General features: G+C 54.8%; 1 protein-coding gene across 1 annotated transcript in view; it reads right to left on the bottom strand.

Annotated features, from left to right (window-relative positions):
* Nucleotides 1-1,900: 1,900 nt before the first annotated feature.
* Nucleotides 1,901-24,543, bottom strand: part of LMX1A (LIM homeobox transcription factor 1 alpha) — a 51,170-nt gene continuing 28,527 nt past the window's right edge. The window contains exons 3-8 of the mRNA XM_049776666.1: nucleotides 16,662-16,894; nucleotides 5,749-5,918; nucleotides 5,170-5,247; nucleotides 4,643-4,706; nucleotides 3,858-4,034; nucleotides 1,901-2,490 (exon numbers count right to left, since the gene is read on the bottom strand). Coding sequence (XP_049632623.1) covers nucleotides 2,330-2,490; nucleotides 3,858-4,034; nucleotides 4,643-4,706; nucleotides 5,170-5,247; nucleotides 5,749-5,918; nucleotides 16,662-16,894 — 883 coding nt within the window. The 3' untranslated portion in view covers nucleotides 1,901-2,329. The remainder of the gene's footprint in view (nucleotides 2,491-3,857; nucleotides 4,035-4,642; nucleotides 4,707-5,169; nucleotides 5,248-5,748; nucleotides 5,919-16,661; nucleotides 16,895-24,543) is intronic.

Raw genomic sequence — 24,543 nt, 5'->3', positions numbered from 1 at the left:
GCATCTTTTGTGGCTGACACATGCCATGGACTGCATGTCACATGACTGACATTTTGTATGCATGCACCACACCCCTAGCATGTTCTGCCTGTGCCACAGGAAGGTGGTGTGTGAATAGCTGCAGAAGGCAGAGCCTCGGCACACTCTTAGAAATGCAGCTGAGCCCCACAGGGCAACCTTCTCTGGGCTGTGAAGTGAAGGGCGGGCGTCTGTCAGTTACCTGGGAGGTAGGCACACAGCCTCAGAGGCTGAGTGGTCAGCTAAGCAGCTAACGGTTCAATGGGGCATTGCTGGGCCCTGTTCAAGTCTCAGAAGCAGTGGACACCCCTGGATCATGGCCCCTACACTGAGGTCGGTTGGTCAGAGAGTCAGTCAGGACAGCCCCTCTCCCCTAGATGCCAGCCCTGGAAGGAGCAAGGTCAAGTTCCAGGTGATGTTATCAGAGTGGGGAAAGGAACCCTGGGCCAGCCCACCGTAATGAGCAGGTGCTGACGGAGGACCCAGCCGGTCTCCCAGGGGCCCCAGAGAGCTGTCAACTAGGGGGGAGTCGAGGCTATGTCGAGGCTCAGGAAGCAGAATCAGCCCGCTCCATGGGGTGGGCCTATCCAGGGCCTTCTCCAACTTCCTGCCAGCCCTCAAGCCCCACCTGCACCTTGTCTCCTATGCTCCAAGCCAGGTTTGGTGTTGGGGTAAACTGGCTGCACACACACACACACACACACACACACACACACACACACAGTCTTGTCTAGGAAACACCATCAAAGGGAAGCCGAGTCTGTGCCCTGCATCCCGCTCACCCACCATGTCCCGCTGACCTCCATCTGACCACTGCCTCTCTCTGAGCTCTTTGGGGGGGGGGGTCTTGGGTCAGCCAAAAACACAGACAGACTTGTGTCTGGGAGGGGCTTGGTTGGGACCTCCCAGTGTCCTGTCAGTCTCACCCCCCACAAACTCCGCCCTCAGGGGCCAGAGAGATAGCATGGAGGTAAGGCGTTTGCCTTGCATGCTGAAGGTCAGTGGTTCGAATCCTGGCATCCCATATGGTCCCCTGAGCCTGCCAGGAGCAATTTTTGAACATAGAGCCAGGAGTAATCCCTGAGCACTGCCAGGTGTGACCCAAAAACCAAAAAACAAAACATAATAAACTGCCCTCACCAGCCCCAGAGACCACCACTCAGTTCTTTGGTCAATGCAGCCTTCATGCACTGAGTCAGCCACAGAGTGGGCATGTCTGCTTGGTCCTGCTCCACTGCCACATTGGGGGCTTCATAGAGACAAGGGAGGGGGACTGCCCTTCCCCACTTTCCTCTTGTTCCCAAAATCCAGCCCGACAAACAGAAAGGAGCTTCTAGGTCTCATGTTTGGAGATAGGGACAATGGCCCCCAGAACCTCAGCAGAAGGGTCTTTGCATCCTGGATGGAAGGAACCAGATGACCTCACTTACTCCAGGCCTTTTTGAACTCAGACCCTGCAGAACACACACACAGAGAATTTCTGGAAGGAGCCCCAGGTGGGTGCCCTAGTCTTCCTGAACAACCATTTCAGATTGCAAACCCCAGCCCAGCTAGCACCTACCCAGGCTCAGCCCAAGCTCCACCAAGGCCTCCCTGCCCAGTTCCTTGCCCTGGTCTGTTATTCCTCTCCAGGCATCCCCCAGCAGGGGCTCCCAGGCAAACTTTTTTCTGAACTGTGATAGGGGATGCAGGAACAGGTGAGACCTTCCTGAGTCCAGTGGGTTCGGCCTGGACAGAGCAAGAATGTGGATGGGCAACGCATCCGTGTACCAGGATCAACCAGTAAGTACGGGCCATGGAAAAGACCTTGGGGATTCTCAAGGATTCAGGGGCACAACCACAGTTTCCCCCTCTAGTGTCTCCCAATGAAAGATCACATTGATAAAAGTAAATCATCTTATTTTATAACTTAAGAGCATCAAGGGTTCCTTAAATAGTCACATGGGAAATACAGTCACTTCTGCTGTACAGCGCAGCTTGCGGGGGCAGACATCTCATTCATACGCATGGTCAGGGCGGGTAGGGGGCAGGGCCAGACCAGATGCACCTCTTGGAGAAAGCCCCTCAACCCCCCAAAGTGAAGGGGCATGTTAGGAGCCTCTTGAAAGTCTAGATTAAGTCCCCCGTGCAAATGGAAAACTCTAACACTAAGACTCAGGTCCAGCCAGCCAGCCAGTACTAGTTTGTCTCTGGACAAGTAGGGAGCTATGGACAGTGGCGCCCCCCACAGCCCGTCTCCACCGCAGATGCTCCCCTGCCCACCCGGATGGGCTGCAGGGAGAAGGAGGAATGGGCAAGAGTCGATGGCTGCTCAGGAGGTGAAGTAGGAATTCTGCATGGAGTAGAGGTGGTCGATGGGGTTCCCCACACGCCCCTGCAGGGACCCGGCTTCAGAGGCTGCCAGAAAAGAGTCACCCAGGTTACTGAGGGTCATGTCATCGCTGTCCAAGTCATGGAAGAGGGGGTCCGCACCTGGAGTAAGACAAGACCGGTCCTAAAGTTTGGGGGGGCAGCCCATGCTGGACACTCAATGGGGGGGCGGGAAAATGGGACACCCTCAGGGTAATTCTGCGGAATGAGGTACAAGACTCACGGGCATTGGGGCTCATACAAGTGGTATTGAGGTGAAGCAGAGCACAAAGGTTCTGGGCATGAGGGCAGGGAGCCAACCTCCTAGCACCAGGACCAGGCATGGAACAGCACAGTCGGGTTAGGAGAAAGTTCCTGAGCACTGCTGGAGAAATGCCCCCATAAAAACACAGGTCTGGGGCCCGGAGAGATAGCACAGCGGCGTTTGCCTTGCAAGCAGCTGATTCAGGACCAAAGGTGGTTGGTTCGAATCCTGGTGTCCCATATGGTCCCCCCCGTGCCTGCCAGGAGCTATTTCTGAGCAGATAGCCAGGAGTAACCCCTGAGCACCGCCGGGTGTGGCCCAAAAAACAAACAAACAAAAAAAAACAAAACACAACACAGGTCTGGGGTTGAGCAGGGTCCCACGGGGACACCAGAAACAGTTCAAGAGCTGAGGACATGAGGTTCTCCATCCCTGGCAGCACCTGGTCCCCATCAGCCAGCAGTACCCCACCCAGTCAAGCACAGACAGCCAGGAATTGTCCCAAAACAAAAGAGGGAAAGGAAACAATAAAAAAAAAATGAAATTGAGATTATTCTCTTCCTTAGTACAGAGGTGAGTATTCCTGCCGCTTACACAGGAGATTCAGGTTAGAGTCTGACAGGAATAAAGGCCAAAGCAATAGCACAGCAGGTAGGGCATTTGCCTTGCACACAGCCAACCTGGGTTTGATCCCCAGCATCCTATAAGTCCCCAACCACCACCAAGAATCAGCCCTGAGTACCACCAGGTGTGGCCCCCCCCCAAAAAAAGACAAATGAAAATTATTCAAAATTGAGTGAAGCCACCCCAAGTGTGTACCAAGGTTCAGGACACAGGGGTCTGAGCTTGGAGTGATCCCTCAAACTGTGCTGGGGGATGGCTCTGCAGACAGATAGAAAGGCTCGACACAGCATCACCCAAACTTGCTCTTGCTTGCACAGAAGGGGGTACACTAGTGGGGTCCCAAGATCTGATGTAAGCCCCCCCATGGGGAAGGACCCCACTGCTGCTCAGGTGGGAAATCTGCTCCTCCCAGAGCCCTAGGGTTTTGGAAACCACAGGGACCTCCTGGAGCCAGTCCATACCCCACATCTCTGTTCTTCAACCCTCTTTCTTCCCACCTGGCAGGGATGAAGTACCGACCCTCCCATCCCCGTTGAGAGGAGGAGGCAGTAGATCATGGGGGTCGAGTCTTCTCCCACAGCAGGAGAAGGTGGGCCCTTACCATAGGGGTGCATGTGATCCCCGGGCATCTGGGGAGGCGTGAGGCCTTGGCGGAAGGGGTCAGCACTATAGACGCTCTGTTCGATGACCAGGAGCTGTTGTGGGGTGGGCAGTGATGGGTAGGGGTTCATGATCCCCTCCAGCCCAGTGCCCCCGCCACCTCCACTGCCGGCCGGAGCTGAGAACACACAGATGTGGGTTATACTCGGGGGTCTTCTGAGGCACCCCCTCATGAATAGGGATCCCACCCATGCCAGCCTCTGAGAAGAAGAGCTGCAGAGTGTGGGGTCGGGCATCTGTCCCCACCCTGGCTCCCCCAGAGTCCAGATTGGGACCCCTCCCTCACTAGGAGCCAGTGGTCAAGGTCAAGGTCAGGAGTTCAAGCTCAGTACATGGGATTAAGGTCACAGTCAAGGTTGGGTGTTCATCTCAATGCAGAGGTAGAACAGAGGTGGTTTGGAACTGTTCTCTGAAGAAACTCCCAGCAGCTCCAGAGCCTCCTTGGCCTATCAGGCTCCCTCAACAATCCGGCCCACCCTAGCCTGTATTCCAGAAGCTTCTACACCCCAGCTTGAGTTCTGTAAGATTCTAAGCCTTAGTGTGTGTTCTGGAAGGTTCTAGGCCCCAATCTGTGTTCCAGAAGGTTCTATGCCCCAGCCTGTGTTCTAGAAGCTAGACCCTCTCCCGGCACCTGGATCAGTCCAGGCAGAGACATTGCTGTGTCTCCAAGGCCTGCACTCTCTTCCCAGAGAGATGATGAAAGGGGAGTTTGGGGCTTACCAGAACTCAGTCTTGGAGTGCTCTGCTGGTCCTGCTGCTGCTGCTGCTGCCTCCGTGCCAGCTTCTTCATCTGATGGGAGAGGCCCAGCCCGGATCAGAAGGCAGGGGGCAGTGGGTTTGCCATCTGCCTCCCTGGATCAGGGCTCCTGGCAATGCTGCGTATATGTGAGGGTTTCCCACAGACTCTAAACTCCCTGACTCCCTTCTGCTGGCCCTCCTGTATGGGATTCTGACTCGACCTGAGGCCCAGGAGCTCAGACTCATAGGCCAGGACAGGTATGGGCCATGCACAAAGTTGAGCCCTCCTCTGTCATAGTCCCAGGGTCCCCAACACCCCCAAGATGTAGGGCGAATGGCTACATGGACAGAAGCTGCCAGGAGAAGGAAGATGCCCATTGGGCAGAGAGAAGACATGTCAAGGTCCACTTGGGGCAGGACAGTGTCCTGCTGCCGCTACCTCAGGAGCACACACACACACACACACACACACACACACACACACACACACACACCAGGCAGCTGGGAGCCATTACCTTTGCACGCTGGTTCTGGAACCACACTTGTACCACACGGACACTCAGCCCTGTCTCGGCAGCCAGGGTCTCCCTCACCTGGAGAAACATGTCAGTGCATACCCATCATCACCAGTAGTCATTTCTCCAGCACCTCCTCATGGGCACTGAGCCACCCTTGCACCCCTCCATGGGCGCTGAGCCCACCAGGTCACCGCACATGGTCGGAAGCCAGTCACCACCATTCACCAAACAGGCACTGCCCGAAACATGCTCATGCAACAAACTCAGCCCCATTCCACCACAGGGTGACTCTTGCTAGAGCTGCTTGGTCTCTGCTCTGAATCTTGGGGGTGGAGGTGACCCTCTGAAGCATGGGGGTAGAGGCCTGTAATGTCCTTGTCCAGAGCATCTGGGTCCCCTGGAGCCTGCCACAAGGCACAGGCTACCAGCCCAGACTGTCCCCATCCTCAGTGCTCAAACAGAGGGGCCCAGGGTTGACATGGGGCTTGACAGAGGGACCAGGATATTGAGGCAATGGACAAAGAGACAAGGAGGAGATAGAGGAATGAACAGGGGCCCCCGAAGATGGGTGCTCACCTTCCGGCAGGGCTTAGAGGACACCTCGAAGGATGCCTTGAACGCCCTCCTTTGCTGGGTGGTGAGGATGGTGCGTGGGCGCTTGGGGCGCTTATGGTCTTTACCGTCCTCGGTGCCCTTCCCAGTCCCTGGGGCTGACTTGCATAAACTTTCTTCGTCGTCACTTTTGCCTAAAAGGAGCAGCAGAAAACAGCATGTTGAAGGCAGGAGCCATAGCACAGCAGGGAGGGCATCTGCCTTGCAGGACTAACTGACTCAGGTTTAATCCCGAGCATCCCAGCACTGCCAGGAATGATTCCTGAGCTCAGAGCCAGAAGTAACCCCTAAGCCCACTGGCTGCGGCCCAAAAACCAAAAACAGGAAAGAAAAATGAGTTGAATCCCCCTCGTGATCCTGGGGCCTGAATGAGGCTGGGGTTGGGGGGTGGGGTGGCAGGCCCCTAAGGCAGCTCCCTCAAGCCCTCCAGATCCTCCTGGTTTCCTCTGTGCCATCTGTCCAGGCTCTTCCTTATCCTTCTAGCCCCAAAGCAGGCCGATGCTTTTTCATCAGGGGTCCCCCACCCAGATGAAAAAAAAAAATTCTGCAGGGGCCGGATAGGTGGCGCTAGAGGTAAGGCGTCTGTCTTGCAAGCGCTAACCTAGGACGAACCGCAGTTCGATCCCATATAGTCCTCCCAAGCCAGGAGCAATTTCTGAACGCATAGTCAGGAGTAACCCCTGAGCGTCAAATGGGTGTGGCCCAAACAGACAAACAAACAAACAAAAAAGGTATTCTGCAGCTCCCAGTTCCTCAGGTAAAGTGACACTTATAACTCAATTTTCAAGACTGCAGATTCCCAAGAAGCAGGGAGTGGGACGGGGTTCCCTAAAGCAGTGTTTTTCAACCACTGTGCTGTGGCACACTAGTATGCCATGAGATATTCTCTGGTGTGCATGGGAAAATTTCAATTTCATCCTTTTTTTTTAAATTATCTTTATTTAAACACCGTGATTACAAATATAATTGTAGTTGTATGATTACAGTCATGTAAAGAACACCCCCCTTCACCAGTGCAGGATTCCCACCACCAATTTTCCAGATCTACCTACTCCCCACCCCACCCACACCTGTACTCGAGACAGGCTTTCTTTTTCCCTCATTCATTCACATTGTTATGATAGTTTTCAGTGTAGTTATTTCTCTAACTGCATTTATCATTCTATGTGGTGAGCTTCATGTCATTAGCTGCACCTACATGGGAGGATGGGAGGAAGTCAATTTCATCCTTAACATGTGGCTTTGACATGACTGGTCTATTTGTGAGTCGACATGCATGTTACAAACTATAAAAACTAAAGACAGAGAAAGACTGAGAGCTGTTGACGAAGAGCTACATGTGTGTCTTTCTTCGACTCCTGCCATAATATCAGCTTTGTGTTAAGCCAAACAGGCCCAGGTTTTGCATTGAGTAAGTAAACAGAAACATGAACAATTATAAAATACTTTATTATTTTATAATAAAGTAAATATAAAATAATTTCTTTGTATTTATTTAATTCCTATTGAAGAGAATTACTTTATATAAAGTCAATATAGGCACAGAGTTAAATTTTTTTAACATTTTCTAATGGTAGTGTGTCTTGTAATTTTTTTTATCATGAAAAAAGTGTGTCTTTGCACAAAAAGGTTGAAAATCACTGTCCTAAAGGAGTCCTGGACTCTTAGCTCAAGATCCTGGGCCCCAGTGCCTGGATGTGGGGGCTGGAGTGATAGCACAGTGTGGAGGGCATTTGCCTTGCACATAGCCAACCCGGGTTCAATCCTCGGCACCCATAGGGTGCCCCGAGCACTGCCAGGAATGATTCCAGAGAGGAGAGCCAGAGTAAACCTTGAGCACCCCCGGGTGTGCCCGCCAAACCAAGTGCCTGGCTGTAGGGGCCTCAGAGACCCCAAAGGCTAGTCTGGACATGGGTCACTGTGCCATGTGTCACATGTGTCACAGCTTCTCTGCCTTGGTAGACCCAGAACTGGTGTTTCTCTTCCTCCCTTGGACAACAGGCTCTGGAAGCTTCTGCCCCTTCTCTGTCCCCAGCCCAGGCAGATCTTGGAACCAAAACTGCCATTTTATCTACCCTTAGGCCCAACATCAGCCCCAGCTCCAGGCAGAGTCGGAATGGAGGTGACCTCAGAGCGACAGCCAGGCTGTCTCTGCCTGCCACCAGCCCTCGCCAACTGTGCCTGTGGCCTCTCCTCCCGCTGTCCGCCTTCTTCATTAACACCTCCTCCGCCCCGGCCGAGTGCTGTGCAGTGCTGAGCTGCCTTCTGCTCTGGGACCCAGATGACGGCAAGGCGCCCACCGCAGAACACATCGCAAGCAAACAAACAAACAAAAAGCAAATCTTTGGCCCAACACGGCACGTGTCTCTTCAGATCCTCTCCTGCGGCCACCCAGATTAGCAGGATGCCTGTTTGGGGAGATGTACCAGGCCCTCTGGAAGGATATCACAGGTCAGCTGGGCTTCAGAGATAGGCAGGCGGCTACTAGGATGACTAGCTTGCTCACTTGCTGTCATTGCTAACAGCTTTTCCACATTCCCCAGGTCCTATTCCCTTCTTGGGCTCTGTCCTACCCACCCCCCTTGTCTCTTGCCATGATTCCTCTGATGCCATTTTCATTTGTGAGCCCCCTCCTGTTGAACCCTCTTGGGAGCCTACAGAGGTACCCAGTGGGTGGAAATGCTGCTCTGGTCCATATGAGGTACCATGCCTGAGGGAACTGGGCTCAAATGAGACTGGGATGGATTTGGGGATTGATTGAATTCTTGGCTTCACAGACTTTTTTCTTCGGGGATCAAGATTCTCTGATAACCAGAGTGCTTTCTTCAAGAATTATAATAATAATAACAACAACAACATTTCCAGCATGAGAAGCCTGGTGTCCAGACAGCCAGACCACTATCCCAAGGAAGCTACAGAATTAGTGGAACTAATATTAAGTCTGAAGTGCAGGAGAGAAGATGTGAGGAACACGAGGGTGGGAAAGGATTTCATGGGGGCCCAGAAGGCACAAGTGCTGTGTCAGCATCCCAGGAGTCCTGTGAAAAGAGGATATAGACTGGTCAAGAACAGGGAGCAATGGGACTGGAGAGATAGCACGGAGGTAAGGTGTTTGCCTTGCATGCAGAAGGACAGTGGTTCAAATGCCGGCATCCCATATGGTCCCCTGAGCCTGCCAGGAGCGATTTCTGAGTGTAGAGCCAGGAGTAACCCCTGAGCACTGCCGGGTGTGACCCAAAAATCAAAAAACAAACAACAACAACAAAAAAAAAGAACAGGAAGCAAACAGGAAGCAGGAATATTCCAGATACACAGGGCCAAGCACCAGGCTGCTGAGCAGGGCCCGAGGGCCAAGACCATGTACAGGGCACCCATGTCTCCATTTATGCCCCCCAGTCCATTTTATAGTGCTGGACACAGACCTCAGAGGATACAACAAGACCCCGGGGGAGATGACCATTGGGAGCCTCTGCAGCCATGGGAACCAGTGGGCTCTTCACAACCTGGGGCTGACACAGATCTGAGGTTTGCAGGCAGCACCTCACCGAAATGGGCCAAAGTGCCTCCCTGAGCCAAGCTGTCTCATTCCCTCATCCCTGCTGCCACTCACCATTTCTGGCACCAGCCCAGTGGGTCCCCTCGCAGAGGGACAGAAAGGGGACTAAAGAGGTTGAAGGTGGAAAGTTTGGGAGCGGTCAGCACCACGGTCAGAGCTCCAAGGCCACAGACACCCAGCAGGTGGACAGACTTTGAGGGGGCCAGACAAAGAGAGGCTCACAGGGACAGAGAAACATTTGAAGGGACAGAGGACATTCAAGGGGCTGGACAGGAACAAGTGTGCCTGGTTTCACTCTTGTCTCCTGTCTCTGCATCCCCAAGATCTATGCTTCGGGGCTAGAAAAGCGCCCGCCCAGTCTCACCATCCCCCGGGCAGACACATGTCTTTGTCCTTTGTTGCACTGTCAGAAACTGGTTCCCCAGCATCACAGCCCAGCTGCTGGTGTGCTAAGACCAGCTGTGGTTCTGGGCCCCCTGCAGCCACCTGGCTGCAGAGAAAGGGGAAGCTTTGGGGGGGGGGGGTGTCCTTGGACTCTGTTGTCCTCACCAATGCAAGGACAAGCACAAGGGGGACACAGACAGGCTCTCAGTTCTGTGCCACCCACCAGCCCAGGTAAGAGAGAAGGAAACGCCAGCATGCTTCTGCCTTTTTCTGTCCCCATCTTGTCCCAGGACACTCAGGCTGTAGTCAAGCAGGGTCTAGAACCTTCCAACACTGCCAGCCTAATCACATCCCTTTCATCCCCCTTTCCTCTGAGGCTAAAACCCTCAAGGTCACCCCGTGTTCACTTCCACCCTCTTTTCCACATTGGAAGCCCTGAATTGGCCCCAGGAGGGGAACCCATCATTAAGTTAAAGAGGGGGCTAAAGTGATAGCACAGTGCGGAGGGCACTTAGCTTACACAAAACCAACCGAGGCCAAGTTCTATTCCCAGCATTTCTTTTTTTTTTTTTTTTTTTTTTTTTTTTTGTGGTTTTTGGGTCACACCCGGCAGTGCTCAGGGGTTACTCCTGGCTCCATGCTCAGAAATTGCTCCTGGCAGGCACAGGGGACCATATGGGATGCTGGGATTCGAACCGATGACCTCTTGCATGAAAGGCAAACGCTTTACCTCCATGCTATCTCTCCAGCCCCTATTCCCAGCATTTCATAGAGTCCTTTAGAGCTTGCCAAAAGTGATTTCTTTCCTTTCCTTTTCTCCCCTTTCCTCTTTTCTTTCCTTCCCTTCCTTTCCCTTCCCTCTCCTCTCCTCTCCTCTCCTCTCCTCTCCTCTCCTCTCCTCTCCTCTCCTCTCCTCTCCTTCTTGTTTGATTGGTTTTGGACCATACCCAGTGGTGTTTGGGGCTTTCTCCTTGTCTCTGCTCTCAGGGATCACTCCTGGCAGGCTCAAGGGACCATATGGGATGCCTATGGGATGCTGGGGATTGGACCCATGTCAGCCATGTGCCAGGCAAGTGCCCTCCCTGCTGAACTATTATTCTCGTCCCAGTAATAATTGAGCTCAGAGCTAGGATTAACCCCTGAGTGCTGCCAGACATAGCCCCAAAACAAAACCCCAAACCAGTAAGTTATAGAAGGGACTATATTCACATTTGTATTTCCCCTTTGCATGATCTGAGCCTTTCTCCCTCAAGGGAGAGCCTTTGATGTCCCCTACCTTCCTGCCTGCTGTTGTGCTTTAGAAAACCCGCCATCACCCCTCCTAGTTTTAACGCTATGAACCTCTAAGCTGCCCTACCATCTCCTGGGGAGATGCAAAAGCTTGAAAGCTTGGGCATCAGTCCTGCCTCCCCTGCACCTAGTCTCGGTGGCCCCTGGAGCCAGAACTCATGTCACAGCCTACTCCCTACGCCAGAACTCTACAAGCTGAGCAAAACCGAGCCAGCATACAAGCTACACCAAACTGAACCACACTTCCTGGTCGCCTCTGTCTTTTGTCACTTGCACAGGGTACAGTGTCACCTCCATTGTGTGGCACTGTCTCACTGTCTGAACAATGCCTGGACCCTCTGTCCCAGCACACACACACACACACACACACACACACACACACACGCACACACACACACACACACAAGAAATAATCCACAACATCGGCATCTCACGGGCATGCACACTTACTCCTGCTATTTCAGGGACAAGAGTTTCTCACCCACGATAGCCCGACTGCCTTGTAAACACCAGGGTCCCTCCCAATCCCTCCAAGTGTTTGCTCAACTGCCTCAGTTTAATCTTGGGGATGAACACACTGTAGGCTGGACTTGGGGGGACTAATTCTCACCGCCAAGGCCAAAGGGGAAAAATGCCAGTAATTACTTGGGTTGCTCATTCAGGGAAGAAGACGACTCATTTGCATCTGAATGACCTGGGGAGGATTTTCAAGGCCCTAGATGTTTCTGGAATCTTCCAGATAATGGCCGTCCTGCTTTGATTCTTTCCGGGCACCCAGGGCAGCACAAAGTCAATCTGTCCCTCCCTGTCCCAGACTGAATGCCGGGCTGCCGGCCACCAGGCGTGCCCCACTGCCCCATTCACACACGGAGGCTGAAGACTGAGAACAAGCAGGACCTCAGGGATGTAGCAGTTCTGACCCAGCACAGGGGCTGCCAGAAACTGCTGGGTCTCCTAATGTCAGCCAGATTGGGGAGGATGCACAGTTCAGAGATTGTCTTCAGTCGAAGCAGGTATGACCAGGAGGGTCCCTTCACACACACACGTGCATACTCTAGCATAGATCCTCAGGCTCACACACACACACACACACACACACACACACACACACACACACAGGTACACTCACACGCACTACCACACTCGCACATTCGCACTCAAATCCCCAGCACCTGCTCCAGCAAAGCTCCCTCTAGGCACAGGCCGGATTTAGCGGCCCCACTTTTAATTAAGTCGGGCGGCCGCGTGGGGCGCACCCTAATCCCGCTGCCTGACGTCACCTGGGAATGCAGGCAGCGCCTGGTGGCTGAGGGACCACTGCGACCTCCCTGCGACCCGACCCGGGCGGGGCGCTGCGCCTGGGAATTAGGGGGCCCGAGAAATGTTAGCACACTTTTAATTGGAAAGCAGGTTCTTCTTTCAGACCCCTTATTTACTCAGGCGCTGCTGGGGCGCCTGAGGCTCTAATTGAAGTGAGGGCTTTGGAGATTAGGGGGAGCATATGGCCCTGCGCCCACCCTTGCTCTGCCCTTTTCTCTGAACGCTCCCAGTACTTCACCCTCCTTCAAGGTGCCTTTGCAGGAGGGCAAAAGGGCCCCCCAAAACCAGGTGTTACCAGGCACTTTAGTACTGAGTCCCAGCACCCTGGTGCCCTGGAGGAAAACCTAGAGTGGAGAATAAATAGGACCAATAGCATTCACTGTCACCTGGGGGAAGCCCTCCACACTACTAAAAATTTAAAAGACAAAACCAACAAAGCAGAGAAACAGGCCTGCAAGGCTGTGGGCATCACCCCAACTCTCCAGAGGTGCTCACTCACTGCCCTGACTTAGAGCTCAGAGGGACAATGAGAATGGGGTGTCAGGCAGTGTCGCATCTCTCCTGTTAGTCCTTCTGGCTGCACCTATCCATCCCAATCACCCATGGTACACCTGTATAACCCCCCACTTATATGCACATACTGTTCACCCAACACCCACATTAACCAAATACCTGCCCATCAGCCAGTCACTCATCCATCCACTATCCTTCCACCTACCCATTCGTCCATTATCCATCTATCCATTTATCCACCAACACACTATCCATCACCCTCACATCACTCCATAACCACCTATCCACCCACCCATCTATCTATCCATCCATCCACCAAATCCATCCATCCACACACCATCCACCCATCCAACCAGCCAACCAATCATCCATTATCTATCCATCCACCCACCCACGCCTACATTTATCCATCCATCACCCATCCACCCACCACCTATTAACAATCCTGCCCCCTGCAGTCCCCAGGCCCTGCTCTTTGTGTAGTGACCTCATTGCCTAAAACCTCTGATAGAATTCATGACAAATAGTTACATTTGCCTTTTCATCATGCAACAACTTTATACCACAAAGGGCAGATGTATAAAAGTACTCTTGGTGACTGGAAATCTCAGTTTGATGAAAGCCCCTAAATCTGCACCTCTGGTGGGTAGATGGCATATCTGCAGCAGCTTGAATAGGGCTGGACCCTGGGTCAAAGTCCCTCTCTCCACATGGGCAAACCCCAGCTGAGCCTTGGAACACACTAAAGCCAGACACAGATACCAGGTAGGCGGACACTGGGCTCTCATTGGCCCAATCCAGAATATCATGAGAGAACTTCGTGTCTCTGCCTGACCCACGGTGTGGCTCAGAATCTCTGGAGAATCCAGACCCTGAGTGAGCAGCTTGGGCAGGACCCGCCGGGCATCACATGGCTCTGGGGGTCAGCACTTCCCTTCCCTCTGTGGATGCCACCGACAGAAACCCCTTACCCCTTGCTGGGGAAAAGGCTCCTTCCTGGTTTCTTCCTGCCAACAAACCAGTGACGTTTAAAGCAAAACAGGATGTTGCTGCACATCCCAGGCGCCTTTCGAGTGCCCACACATGCATGTGCCCTGGTTTTCTGGGACTCTGCCCAGTGCCCAGCTGGATGGTGACAGTGATTAATGATCTGAAGGACACGGGGCTGAGCAGAAGGCGGGTCAGTCGAGTCTGAGATGCGCACAGAGTGAGTCACTGAAGTTCGTGGCTTCCAAGTGACCTAAGGAAGATTCTGTATGAGTACCCCAAATGGGGAGTCCTACCCAGAGCTTGGTGCACTGCCAGGGAACTCCAAAGTGAGCATGAGGCTCATCTGATAGGCAAGTCCGTGGTTCGGGATTGGTGGCATGGGGTGGGCGGGGCGGGGGCCCTGGCATCAAGTGTGACTTGTGTTTCTTAGAACGGAGCCTCAGCAAGAACTTTGATTTTATTCTTCCCTGTGAAAGTAAATTCATTAGAGGAAGAGCTGAGTTCAATCCCCAACACCCCATAGGGTCCACCAAACACCACCAGGAGTGATTGCTGAGTGAAGATCCAGGAGTAATTCCTGAATACCACCAGGTATTTTGGCTCAAATAAAACAGTGAGCTGATCAAGTAAGATGTTTGCCTTGTGCACAGCAGATCCAGGACGAATCTGGTTCGATCCCTGGCGTCCCATATTGTCCCCCTAGCCAGGAGAGATTTCTGAGTGCATAGCCAGAAGTAACATCTGAGCATCACCTAGGTGTGGCAAAAAAGGGGGGGGGGCTGGAGAGATAGCACAGCGGCTTCTGCCTCGAAAGCAGCCAACCCAGAACCTAAGGTGGTTGGTTTGAATCCCGGTCAGGAGCTATTTCTGAGCAGATAGTCAGGAGTAACCCTTGAGCACTGCTGGGTGTGGCCCAAAACCCCCCCAAAACTTAAATAAATAAAGTAAAATAAAAAATAAAGTAATAATGAGCTGATCAATTCACAGGTAGCCCCACACAAGGATGAAGGAAGGGCCCCTCACCTCTTCAAACCTGCATTCAGCAGCCAGAGCAATAGCACAGAGGGAAGGGCATTTGCCTTGTACACAACCAATCTAGGTTTGATCCTCAGCATCCCATATGGTCCCCCTGAGCCTGCCAGTATTGATTCCTGAGTGCAGAGTTAGAAGAAACCCCTGAGCACTGCTAGGTGTGGCCCCAACCAAAAACCTAACTGTTTCACACTTTAAGGACAGTGCTCCCTTGAAAAGGTGGGTTTCTTTTACAATCTGTATCCACCAAATATCTTAAACATGAGTTTAGTTACAGCCCACAGGAAGAGAGCATCTTCCGTAGAGGGTCATTTCCCACCAAAAGACTTAAACTGCCCAACTCTTAATAATGACAGAAATGAGATTGAGTGTCCAGACTCGATAATTGGGAGAATTAAGCATTTATTCTGGCATAGCCCAACTCCAGGGTCCATGTTCAGGCTGCTCCAACTACTGCAGGAAGGAAAAATAAATATGCTGGAAAAAACAAGCTCAGAGCCCAGCACCAGTCAGGTGGGTCAGTCCTAGCACCGCAAAACACAGGAGCTAGGACAGGGCATGAGGACAGCGGCAACCCACAGGGCCAACGAACGATGTATGAAACACAGACTGGCCAGCAGAGCAGACAGAGGTGGTCAGCGACATGGCCCAGAACTGCTATGCTTGGCTCAGGCTCCGAGCAATTCCCATTTCGTTCTCTGGTCCATGAGTTGAGTTGAGCCCCAGGAAGTTATACTATTCCTCAGTGCTGGGGCCAGCAGGGAAGCCCCAGGTCTCAGTGCAGCGTGTGGCCAACTTCAGGCCAGGAAATGAATGTGGGAGGCAGGCTGAGGCAGAAAGCCGCAGATTGAGAACATGAATGACTGACACCACCCAGTGCTGTGGGGTACAGGACCACTAACTGAGTCTACCATGGCTGGGGGCGAGGCCTGGTCACTCCTCTCTGGTGTCCATAACAAACAAATAAACAGAAACAACATAGTAGAGGAACCAGAGCGGAGTGGAGAGTGCTCATCTCATAAGTAGCAACCCTGGTTCTATCCCCAGCATCCCATAAAACTTCGTGAGCCTGCCAGGTATAATTTCTGAGCACAGAACCAGAAGTAACCCCTGATCACTGCCTGGTGTGGCTCCAAAATAATAACAAAAATGAAATTGTGGTGAGTGAGTGAAGTGAGGGGGTCAAGTGAATTGGGGCCTTGGTGGTCAGTCCCTGGAAGGGATCCAGGCAGAAGGAACCCTTGATGCTTGAAGGAGATCTTTGCCCCATCCATGGAGGGGAGTGGGGTCTGACAAGAACAAACACCTCCACCCCTGAAAGAAAGATCTGAGGATCATGTATCACTGCCCTGACTCTCCCTGTCAGTGGGAATACCAGACCTGGCTGCTCTGGGAGGCAGATTTGGGGCCGAGAGCAGCGGGCAAGATGGGAGGACAAGGCAGAGCCGTCACCCCAGGGACACATCTCCAGGCACCCAGACCCTCTTCTTAGTGTTTTTAGATGGGGAGTCAGCCCCAGACATGCTGGGACCAGCACTCTGACACTGCTGGGGAGGACCCCAAATACCCCCAAATAAGATGGATTAAAATGCTCCTGCCTCTGGCACCAATGTTGGGGCCTGGGGGCACGTGTGGAGGCTGAGGCTGCCCTGCACCCCCAGAGTCCCTTGAGCCCCTATTCCCTGTGTCCCTGCATTCCCTAAACCCCTGTCCTCTGTATTGCACCAGGCTCCCTGTCCCCGCGCCCCCCAGCCCCTCACCTCAACCCCTCATCCCACCCCAGCACACTCACCCGAGTCGGAGGCAGCGGGGCTGGTGAGACGCAGCAGCTCGCGCTCACGCTCGTAGTCAGCCCTGCACAACAGCTGCCCCTCCTTGAGCACGAACTCGTCCCCCTTGCGTAGTGGCCGCTCGCACACGCAGCAGCAGAAGCAGCCCAGGTGGTACACACTTTGCTGCGCGCGCATCACCAGCTCGCGTGGTGCCACCGCCTCCAAGCAGCCACCACACTTGACGGCGAAGAGCCTGCAGAGAGAAAAGCAGGGGATGAATGGCAAGGGCACCTGGGCAGGGAGTCCTTCTGCTGCCCCAGGCCCTGTTCACCCACGTGGGGCCCCACGTGGACAGTTCGAGTTCATGGTTTACAACCCGAGCACAGGCCACAGAAGCTGGTCCTAGGGCTCTTCTCCATTATCTGCATCTCCTCCACCACCTCCATCTCCACCATCATCTCCGTCTGCTTCATCATTGGCAACTCTACCATGTCTACCATCTGCATCTCCTACATCACCTCCATCTGCATCTCCTTCATCTCTTTCCTCCTCTTCCTATTCCACCCCTATGCTCCAAAGGTAGCCCCAGGCCACAGGCGGGCCTGGCTGGGCAGCAAAGTCAGCCTGGTGTACTGGGTCAGTGGTGGCCAGAGGATGTGCCTGTCCATGTCATTCCGGTGCTGGTGTCTGTCCTGGGGAGGTGGGGGCATTTGTGTGTCAGGGCCAGACTCACCAGCCTTGCCAGCCCCGGGCCTGGCAGATGTCCCTCTGGCTATAAGCCTGCCAGGTGGCCATGCCAACATCCCGACACCCCCAGGCCACTGCTTCTGGGCATCCTCTAGGCCCCTTCCTTCTGCTTCTAAGTCCCACCAAACTAGATAGCACCGTGTCTGGGGGGCAGTGCTTAGGGGTCCATTAAGGCCCCGACTATGCTTCTTCCTCTGCAGAGGCCCTCGTGGTGTAGGCAGGAACTCAGGGGCTGAGGGTCTCTAGGGCTCAGGATGGGCCTCAGAGTCCAGGTCCTTCCTTCCTTTCCCTCCTCTGCCGTCTCCTCTGTCTCCTCCATCAGTCTGGAGGTAGAGGCAGGCGACCTGATAGTCTGATAGCAGCAGAAAGACCAGGCCAGTCCCCTTGCAGCTGTTTTCTCAGAGCTAAACCCATCACCTCAGGCCAGCTGGCAGGGGACCGTCCACACCCCCAAAAATGCCTTTAAATGCCCTGGACCTTCAGACCAGGTCTCCCCACTGCCCCAGAAGGGCCCGTTAGGAGCGGGGCTCGCCACCAGGGGGCAGCGCTCCTGCATTCATCGGGGCCGGGTTGACTTGGTAACTGGGGGCTCCCCAGGCTTGGTGCCGAACACTGGCCATGAGCCAGAGCTGCCTGGGGGTGTGGGGGTTGGACGTTGATGAAAGAAGAGCTTTCAGAGGGTTTGGGGAGACCCGGGCATGGCGCGTGACCTCTCAGGCGCTGCCACCAGCCACCTGGGCGGCCGCCTTCTCTCAGGTCTTGGGGCTCGGAGCTTGAGGCTGGGCCAGCACCCCACTACGGGCCAGTGAACTCGCAGGCCCCGGGCGGTGTGGGAAAGTCTGCAGGGACAATAGATGGGGCAGATTCTCTGTGTGGGGAGAGAGAAAACAATGAGCCCAGAGCCAAGCCAAGTGCCTTCCCTGGCTGCTGGGGGGCAGGGGGGAGAGAGAGCGGAGAAGGGGGTGCAGACAGGGAGACAGCGGGGAAGGGGCGGCATCCCCCACCCCCATGCCCTGGGCTTCCCTCAAATCCTGGGGGCCAGGACTCAGTGAGGGGAAGAGGGAGCTGGACCCCAGCCTGGCCAGTGAGACGGAGAAGGTCTTGAAGACCAAGAAGGCAGGGACCCTGCCGGAAAGACTCGGTTTCCCTGCATGGTCCTGGGGAGCCACAAAGAGACACAGGAGATACGCCAGGACACTGGTGCCATCTGACATCAGTGACAGGCACTGACCCCACATGGCAGACCCTGGCCAGTGAATGTTATAGAAAGTAAACAGGTCACGTGACACTGCCCCTCGCCAGCCACTAATCAGGTCCCTCATTTTAAAATCGACCGGGAAATTCAGTGGAGGACTGAGTGCCCAGAAATAATGGGGTCCCGGCAGCCCTGTCAGGGGGCAGTGGCCCCAGTGTGGGTTAAGTCTCTGGCCAGTGTGCGGAAGCTTGCAGCTGGGCAGTAGTGTCCCTGTACGCCTCACCCTGCCTCTCCCCTATTCCCCTCTCTGCCAAAAACTGTAACACTGCACTGGTGCCAGGTGGTGGGGAAGGGGGTGCTCATGTGGCCTTTGTGGGCCAGTAGGTATGAAAGTGTCACTTCTCTCCCTGCCCAGCCCCTTCAGAGCTCGCCCAACTATGAGAAGGATTTTGGGGGCCATCACGTAGCATCCACAGAGGCCCAATCTGGGCCCAGCCAGGGCTGTGTGGGCAGCCTTAGGTCCACGCTGATGGTGATGGACCATTCGGGGACTCTATGCTGAGAGCAGGAGTGTGTGAGAATGTAGGGGTGTTGGAGAGTATCTCGGTGTGGTGGCGGTGTGGTGGCAGCCTGACTGGGGAGCAGCCCGCTCACTGGCTCTCCCCTAAGAGACTCCCCAGTTGGGGTCCTTTTCACTCCCAGGAATCTTGAGGTGCCAGAGCTGCACACCCTAAGCTCAGGGGATAAATTGTTCTGTGTCTGGGTTGGGCTAACTTACTCTGAGGGAAGGAAATGCTCTGCAGGACTCTGGGCACAACCAGAAGAACACACAGGTCACTGGCCACGTGCAACTGAGGACTGATGGGAAGCCCATGGGCCTGCCTCCCCAGGGCCAATGAATGGCATGGTGAGCCCCCAAAATCTGGCTTACGTCTGTGCCCCAGCACGGGGCTGCCCTTGCCCCCCCAAACATGCCTGTGCACGTCTGAATCCAATTTCCATCTTGGACGCCTTCCTCGGTCTCCTCACCCCACATCCCGCGCTGTGGAGGGGATTAGGGGCCAGGGCAGACGTGAGGCGCTGAGGAACCACAAAAATCTCCCAAACAGGATTCCTGGGTGGGGAGCTTCAGGGGCAAGTCTTAGGCACAGATGTGTGTGCATGCATGATATGTATGTATATGTACATGTGTGCCTATGTGTGACTCTGTGTAGTGGGGGTGTGCAGACTGTGAGTGTATCTTATATATATGAGTTGTGTGTGTGTGTGTGTGTGTGTGTGTGTGTGTGTGTGTGTGTGTGTGTGTGCTGGGCATCTGCTTTCTCCCCCAGTCTGAGGATGAGACAAGTTGACACACTGCACAAGGGTCCAACGTTCACACAAGTCTCAACCGCTCTGTGCTATGGGGCCACATGAGATGGTTGGACTCAGCCTGCCACCCCCGTGGGCTAGATCGAGGAGGGTGGAGAAAAGCTATCTGTCTCCAGGGAGAGGCAATGGAGACAGAGAAGCAGGAGAGAGGGAGGGTCGGCCACTGCGATGCAGGCACAGGGCCCAGAGACAAGTGGCCTGGCAGAAGGGGTGCTAGGGCACTCAAGAGTGCCTGCTCCCTGCCTTATCCCCTGGGATAAGACCCAGACATTCACATGGGTAAAGCTGTCTTTCAGGGGACAAACAAGAAGATCCACAGGACTCTCACTCTGGACCAGGGTTCTGGGTCACCTGGGGATGGAGAAGAATTTTCCACCAATGCCCCAGCCCTGTCAGGACCACACACACCAATTCTGACAGAGAAATGCTCTAGTGAGTTTATCTCGGGTCACTGTGGCATCGCTGGGCCCATGGATAGGCTGCAGTAGGGGCCTGGCTGGACACCCCTGGATTGCAGCAGAGGGAGTGAGGACCCTGGTAGAGGCCCCACTTTGCCCTGCCCAGCAGTGGGTTGGAGGAAGAGATCTGGACCGAGGTGGAGGAGGTGAGTTTGACCTGGCCATGCCTACAGGGGAAGGACCCTGCCCCATCCTCTCCACCCATCAGGCTTGACGAATAAGCCTGGGGAAAAAAAACCATTGTAAACACGAGCCCCGAATGCTCCGAGACCTGGTTATGGCACTTCAGGGACCCTCTGGCCCATCTGCCCAGCTGCAGTCAACAGGATGGGAAGGCCCAGCGGGGTGGGTGGGGGTCAGTGTCTGTAGGTAGGAAAGGGAGAAGGGTGCTATGGGCCAGGCTGTCAGCTTGGCCAGGTGCCAATGTCCCGTTGGAGCAGAAAGAGAATCTCAGGATACAGGGGCCGCCTCGCTGGGGGTCTGCCGGGCCTGTGAGTGGCCGTAATTGATGGTGCGGTTTGGGGAGAGGCTGGTGAGAGCAAAGCCTGGGATGACAGCCTCCCACTACCACTGATGCGGCAGCCCCCTCCCCACACATCCCTGAGGAGCAGGGAGGGGCCGGATCAGTCCATGTAGACATTCATCACCAGCCATGGAGGGGCAGTGGCTAAGCATATCTTCGGTGTCCTGAGTGGGAGGAGGAATAGAGAGAGGAGAGGAGGGAGGAGGGGAGAGAGAGAGCAATGAAGATGAGGGGGAGGAGAGAGATGAGGGGGAAGAAGGAGAGGAGAAAGAGAGAGAGGAAGAGTGGGAGGACAGACAGGGACAGAGGAGAGGGAAGAGGAGAGGAAGGAGGGAGAGAATGAGGACAAGAGGGAAAGGAGGAGGAGAGAGAAGAGGGGAGGAGGGGCAAGTGGGAGACGGAGGAGAGAGGAGGGCGATGAGAGACAGGATGGTGACAGGGGTCAGGGATGGAGCACAAGGCCATGCCACCCGCCCACGTGGCCCCAGAGCTACAGGCTTGAAGGGACTCATGGGGTTGGCCCTCGCACACACAGTCCAACTCGAAGAAGTGGTCATGTGCTCAGGCCTGGGTGGGGATGGAGATGATTCAAGGAAGGAGTGACTGAAACAGGAGCTCAGAGCCCACCCGACCCTGCCCCTTCCCCAGTCCCTTGCACCCAGGGTGTCACTTCTCACTGCATGGGGCCACAGATGGAGGTGTGCAAACAGAGGCAGGTCAGCAGCACCTGAGGTCAGGAACCCAAGTCCCTTTGGGTTTCTTGTGCCATCCATGGACAGACATAGCCAGGATTCCCATGGGCCTTCAACAGCCCCTGAAATGTTTCCTTGTGGCCTGTAGGGGCATCCAGGGGCTCCTGGAGAGCAGGTGAAATAGCGGGAGAAATTCAGTGAGGCAAGACACCGAGAGAACTTCCTGTCCCTGACACCCTGATAAGACACTACAAGTCTGGGTGTCCCAGGATCAAAGATCAACTAGGGGCTCCTTCCCCCCTTGGGTCCCCACCCAGTACTAATCCAGGTCTTTTCACGGGTCCCTAGAGCAGAGCCAGGGCCTCTTCTTGGACTGTTCAGAGACCTGCAGAGATGGTGCTTCCTGGAACCCTGGGCTCTGAAAGCTACACGGACAGGGAGACCATCCAAAACCCACCCTGAGTCCCAGCCACACCAGCCACATGGAGAGAGAGAGACAGACAGACAGAGACAGAGAGAGGAGAGAGAGAGAGACAGAGACACAGAGACTGAGAGAGACAGAGACAGAGTCTGCTACGTGTGCTGGTCCATCTTGGGGTACAGGAACCTTCTACCAAGCTCTGCTCCCTCAGGGGTAATGATGTCTTCTCAACACAGGGTGCTTGGTTGCTCTGGACCTCAGTTTCCCCTTTGATGCCAGATACCCAGAGCAGCTGCAGAAGGAGTGACAGGCCCTGAGCATCTCTGTGGCCACCGTGAGAACCATCCACGTCATTCACCCTCACTCACCAGTGGGCACCATGCGGCCCTCAATAAGCAGCCATGGCCCCAGAACCGCAGGACATGGGTGGGGCTGGGTGGGGCGGGCCCAGGTCGGTATCTCTGTGACCCCTTGGCGTCTCACGGCCCCCTCACCCCAGGCTGGGCCAGTGCTGCTTTGCTGCCTGGCAACAGGGCAATGCCTAAGCTGGTGGAAATATGAGTGTTTCTTTGGCTGCAGGAGCAGAGAGCCCGCAGTCCTAGGGAGAGAGGAAAATTGAGCCCACCAGGCCGTGGCTCCAGAAAGGGGGAGAATTAGGCTTCACACCGAGCAGGCTGCACCATGGCATTCTTTCGGTGATGCTTAACACACCCGTACACAAAGGCAGCTAACTTAGCTGCTTGTTTGTGAAATGTCTTCTCAGCGGAGTGGCCAGCGGCCTCAGCGCCCCCTTCTCCCGGCAGCTCCCCTCAGTGAAATTCCTGCCCACTCTGCCTGTCAGAATTCCCCACCTCGGCCTCAGGGGGGCTTAGCAACCAGGGTACGTGGGGCACTCCGTCTCACCCAGACCATCAGCACAAGCTACCTCCACCCCATGCCGACTCCCCCCACTCTGGCTGGCCAGGGCTCCTCAGAGAGAAAGGGGTAGATTTGGGGACCCCTCACTTCTAGGTTGGCCCCCCTCAGGCTGCATCCTCAGAGGCTGTGGGCAGCAATGAGATGGGCCCAAGGGTTGCAGGCAAAATATGGATGGCTCAGCTCCCTTCTTGGGTTCTCGCTGGTCCTGTCAGCGTAGCCCCTAGGAGCTGGGATGAAGCCTGAGGTGCCAATCAATGATCCCTAAGTCCCTGGGTCCCTTGAGCCTTCCAGGGCTTGCAGGACTGGCTCCAATCATTGTTCAAGGACCAGAGACAACAGACCCACGGGTGCAGCCCCATCACGAGAAGTGGCGGATGTGCTCGGACATGTGCGTGTGCGTGTGTGTGTTCATGTCCGGGCATTGTGTGAGCACTGCATGGACCGTGTATGTGCATGTATAGATCATGTGTGCATGTGTGGACTGTGCATACATTTGTGTGCATGAGCTGTGTTTCATGCCCATGCCTATGGCAGCCCAGTGGGACCCAAGGTCTGTCCTTCCCACCTGGTCCCAGACCATCTCTGTAAGGACCATCTCTGAATTAGGGGTTTGCACTGATCTCTCAGCCCCAAGTGATGAGGTCACAACTGTGATGAGGTCTGCACCCCTATGCCCCTATATCCCAGAGGAGCCTGAACCCCTCCACACTGCCTCCAGCCCTACCAGACAGTCCTGGGCTACACAGTGTTGTAGGAACAGCATCACCTGCAGGGGTGTCACACCCTAAGTGTGAAAAGGTCCTAACATGTGGCAGTATAGATGAGACTTAAGCCTGGGGTCTCACCAGCTACAGGAAGGGCTGTGGGGTGTGGGAAGCAGATGCCAGAGCAGGAAGGACGGGCCCCTCAGGAGCCTCTGCATAAGCTGGTGCAGCAAGAGGGACAGACCCTGAAGCACAGGGTGGGGGGACAAGACCCTGGGATTCTGCAGGGTACCTGGCTGCTGGGTGCTCATGTGTGCCTGTGTCTATGTGTCTGACTGCGCACTCAGGACTGTGTAGGGAACAGTGGCCCAGGCCTCATCCCCTCCTGAGCCCCGCAGCACATCCTGGGCAGCCGTCTGGGTTAATATTGAGAGAAGAGCAGCAGGCATGGGGTCAGACTTAATTACAGCCTGGGGCAGTCACTGCGCGCCGGCCCAGTCCTGGGCACCTCCACTGGGAACCCAAAGCAGTGCAGTGTGGGGTGATGAAAACCCACCCACAGCTGTGAACCCCTCCCCCTATGAAAGCCGATTCCTACACCATATCTGAAGGCACCTACTGCAGAGAGCAGGTCTGTCTGAGATACTGCCCAGCATTATGCCCAACACCATACTGAGCTGCCACAGCCGGGGGTGGGGGGGGGGAAGCTGGAATGAGGGGAGAGGAGGGGGTCTTTCTGCAGGAAAAGTCAGGAGACATCCCCAGAAGCTTCCCCAATTTTCTCCAGATGGGCAGGCAGGTGTGTGAGGTGGAGGAGCATGCTGGCTGTACTGTTTAGGGGAGCCAGTACCCCTGTCTCTTCTGGGAAGTGGG

Source organism: Suncus etruscus, chromosome 7 (genome assembly GCF_024139225.1).
Source record: "Suncus etruscus isolate mSunEtr1 chromosome 7, mSunEtr1.pri.cur, whole genome shotgun sequence".
NCBI classification, from domain to species: Eukaryota; Metazoa; Chordata; class Mammalia; order Eulipotyphla; family Soricidae; genus Suncus; species Suncus etruscus.
The sequence above is the reverse complement of the archived record's forward strand: the minus strand, read 5'-3'. Positions and strand labels throughout refer to the sequence as shown.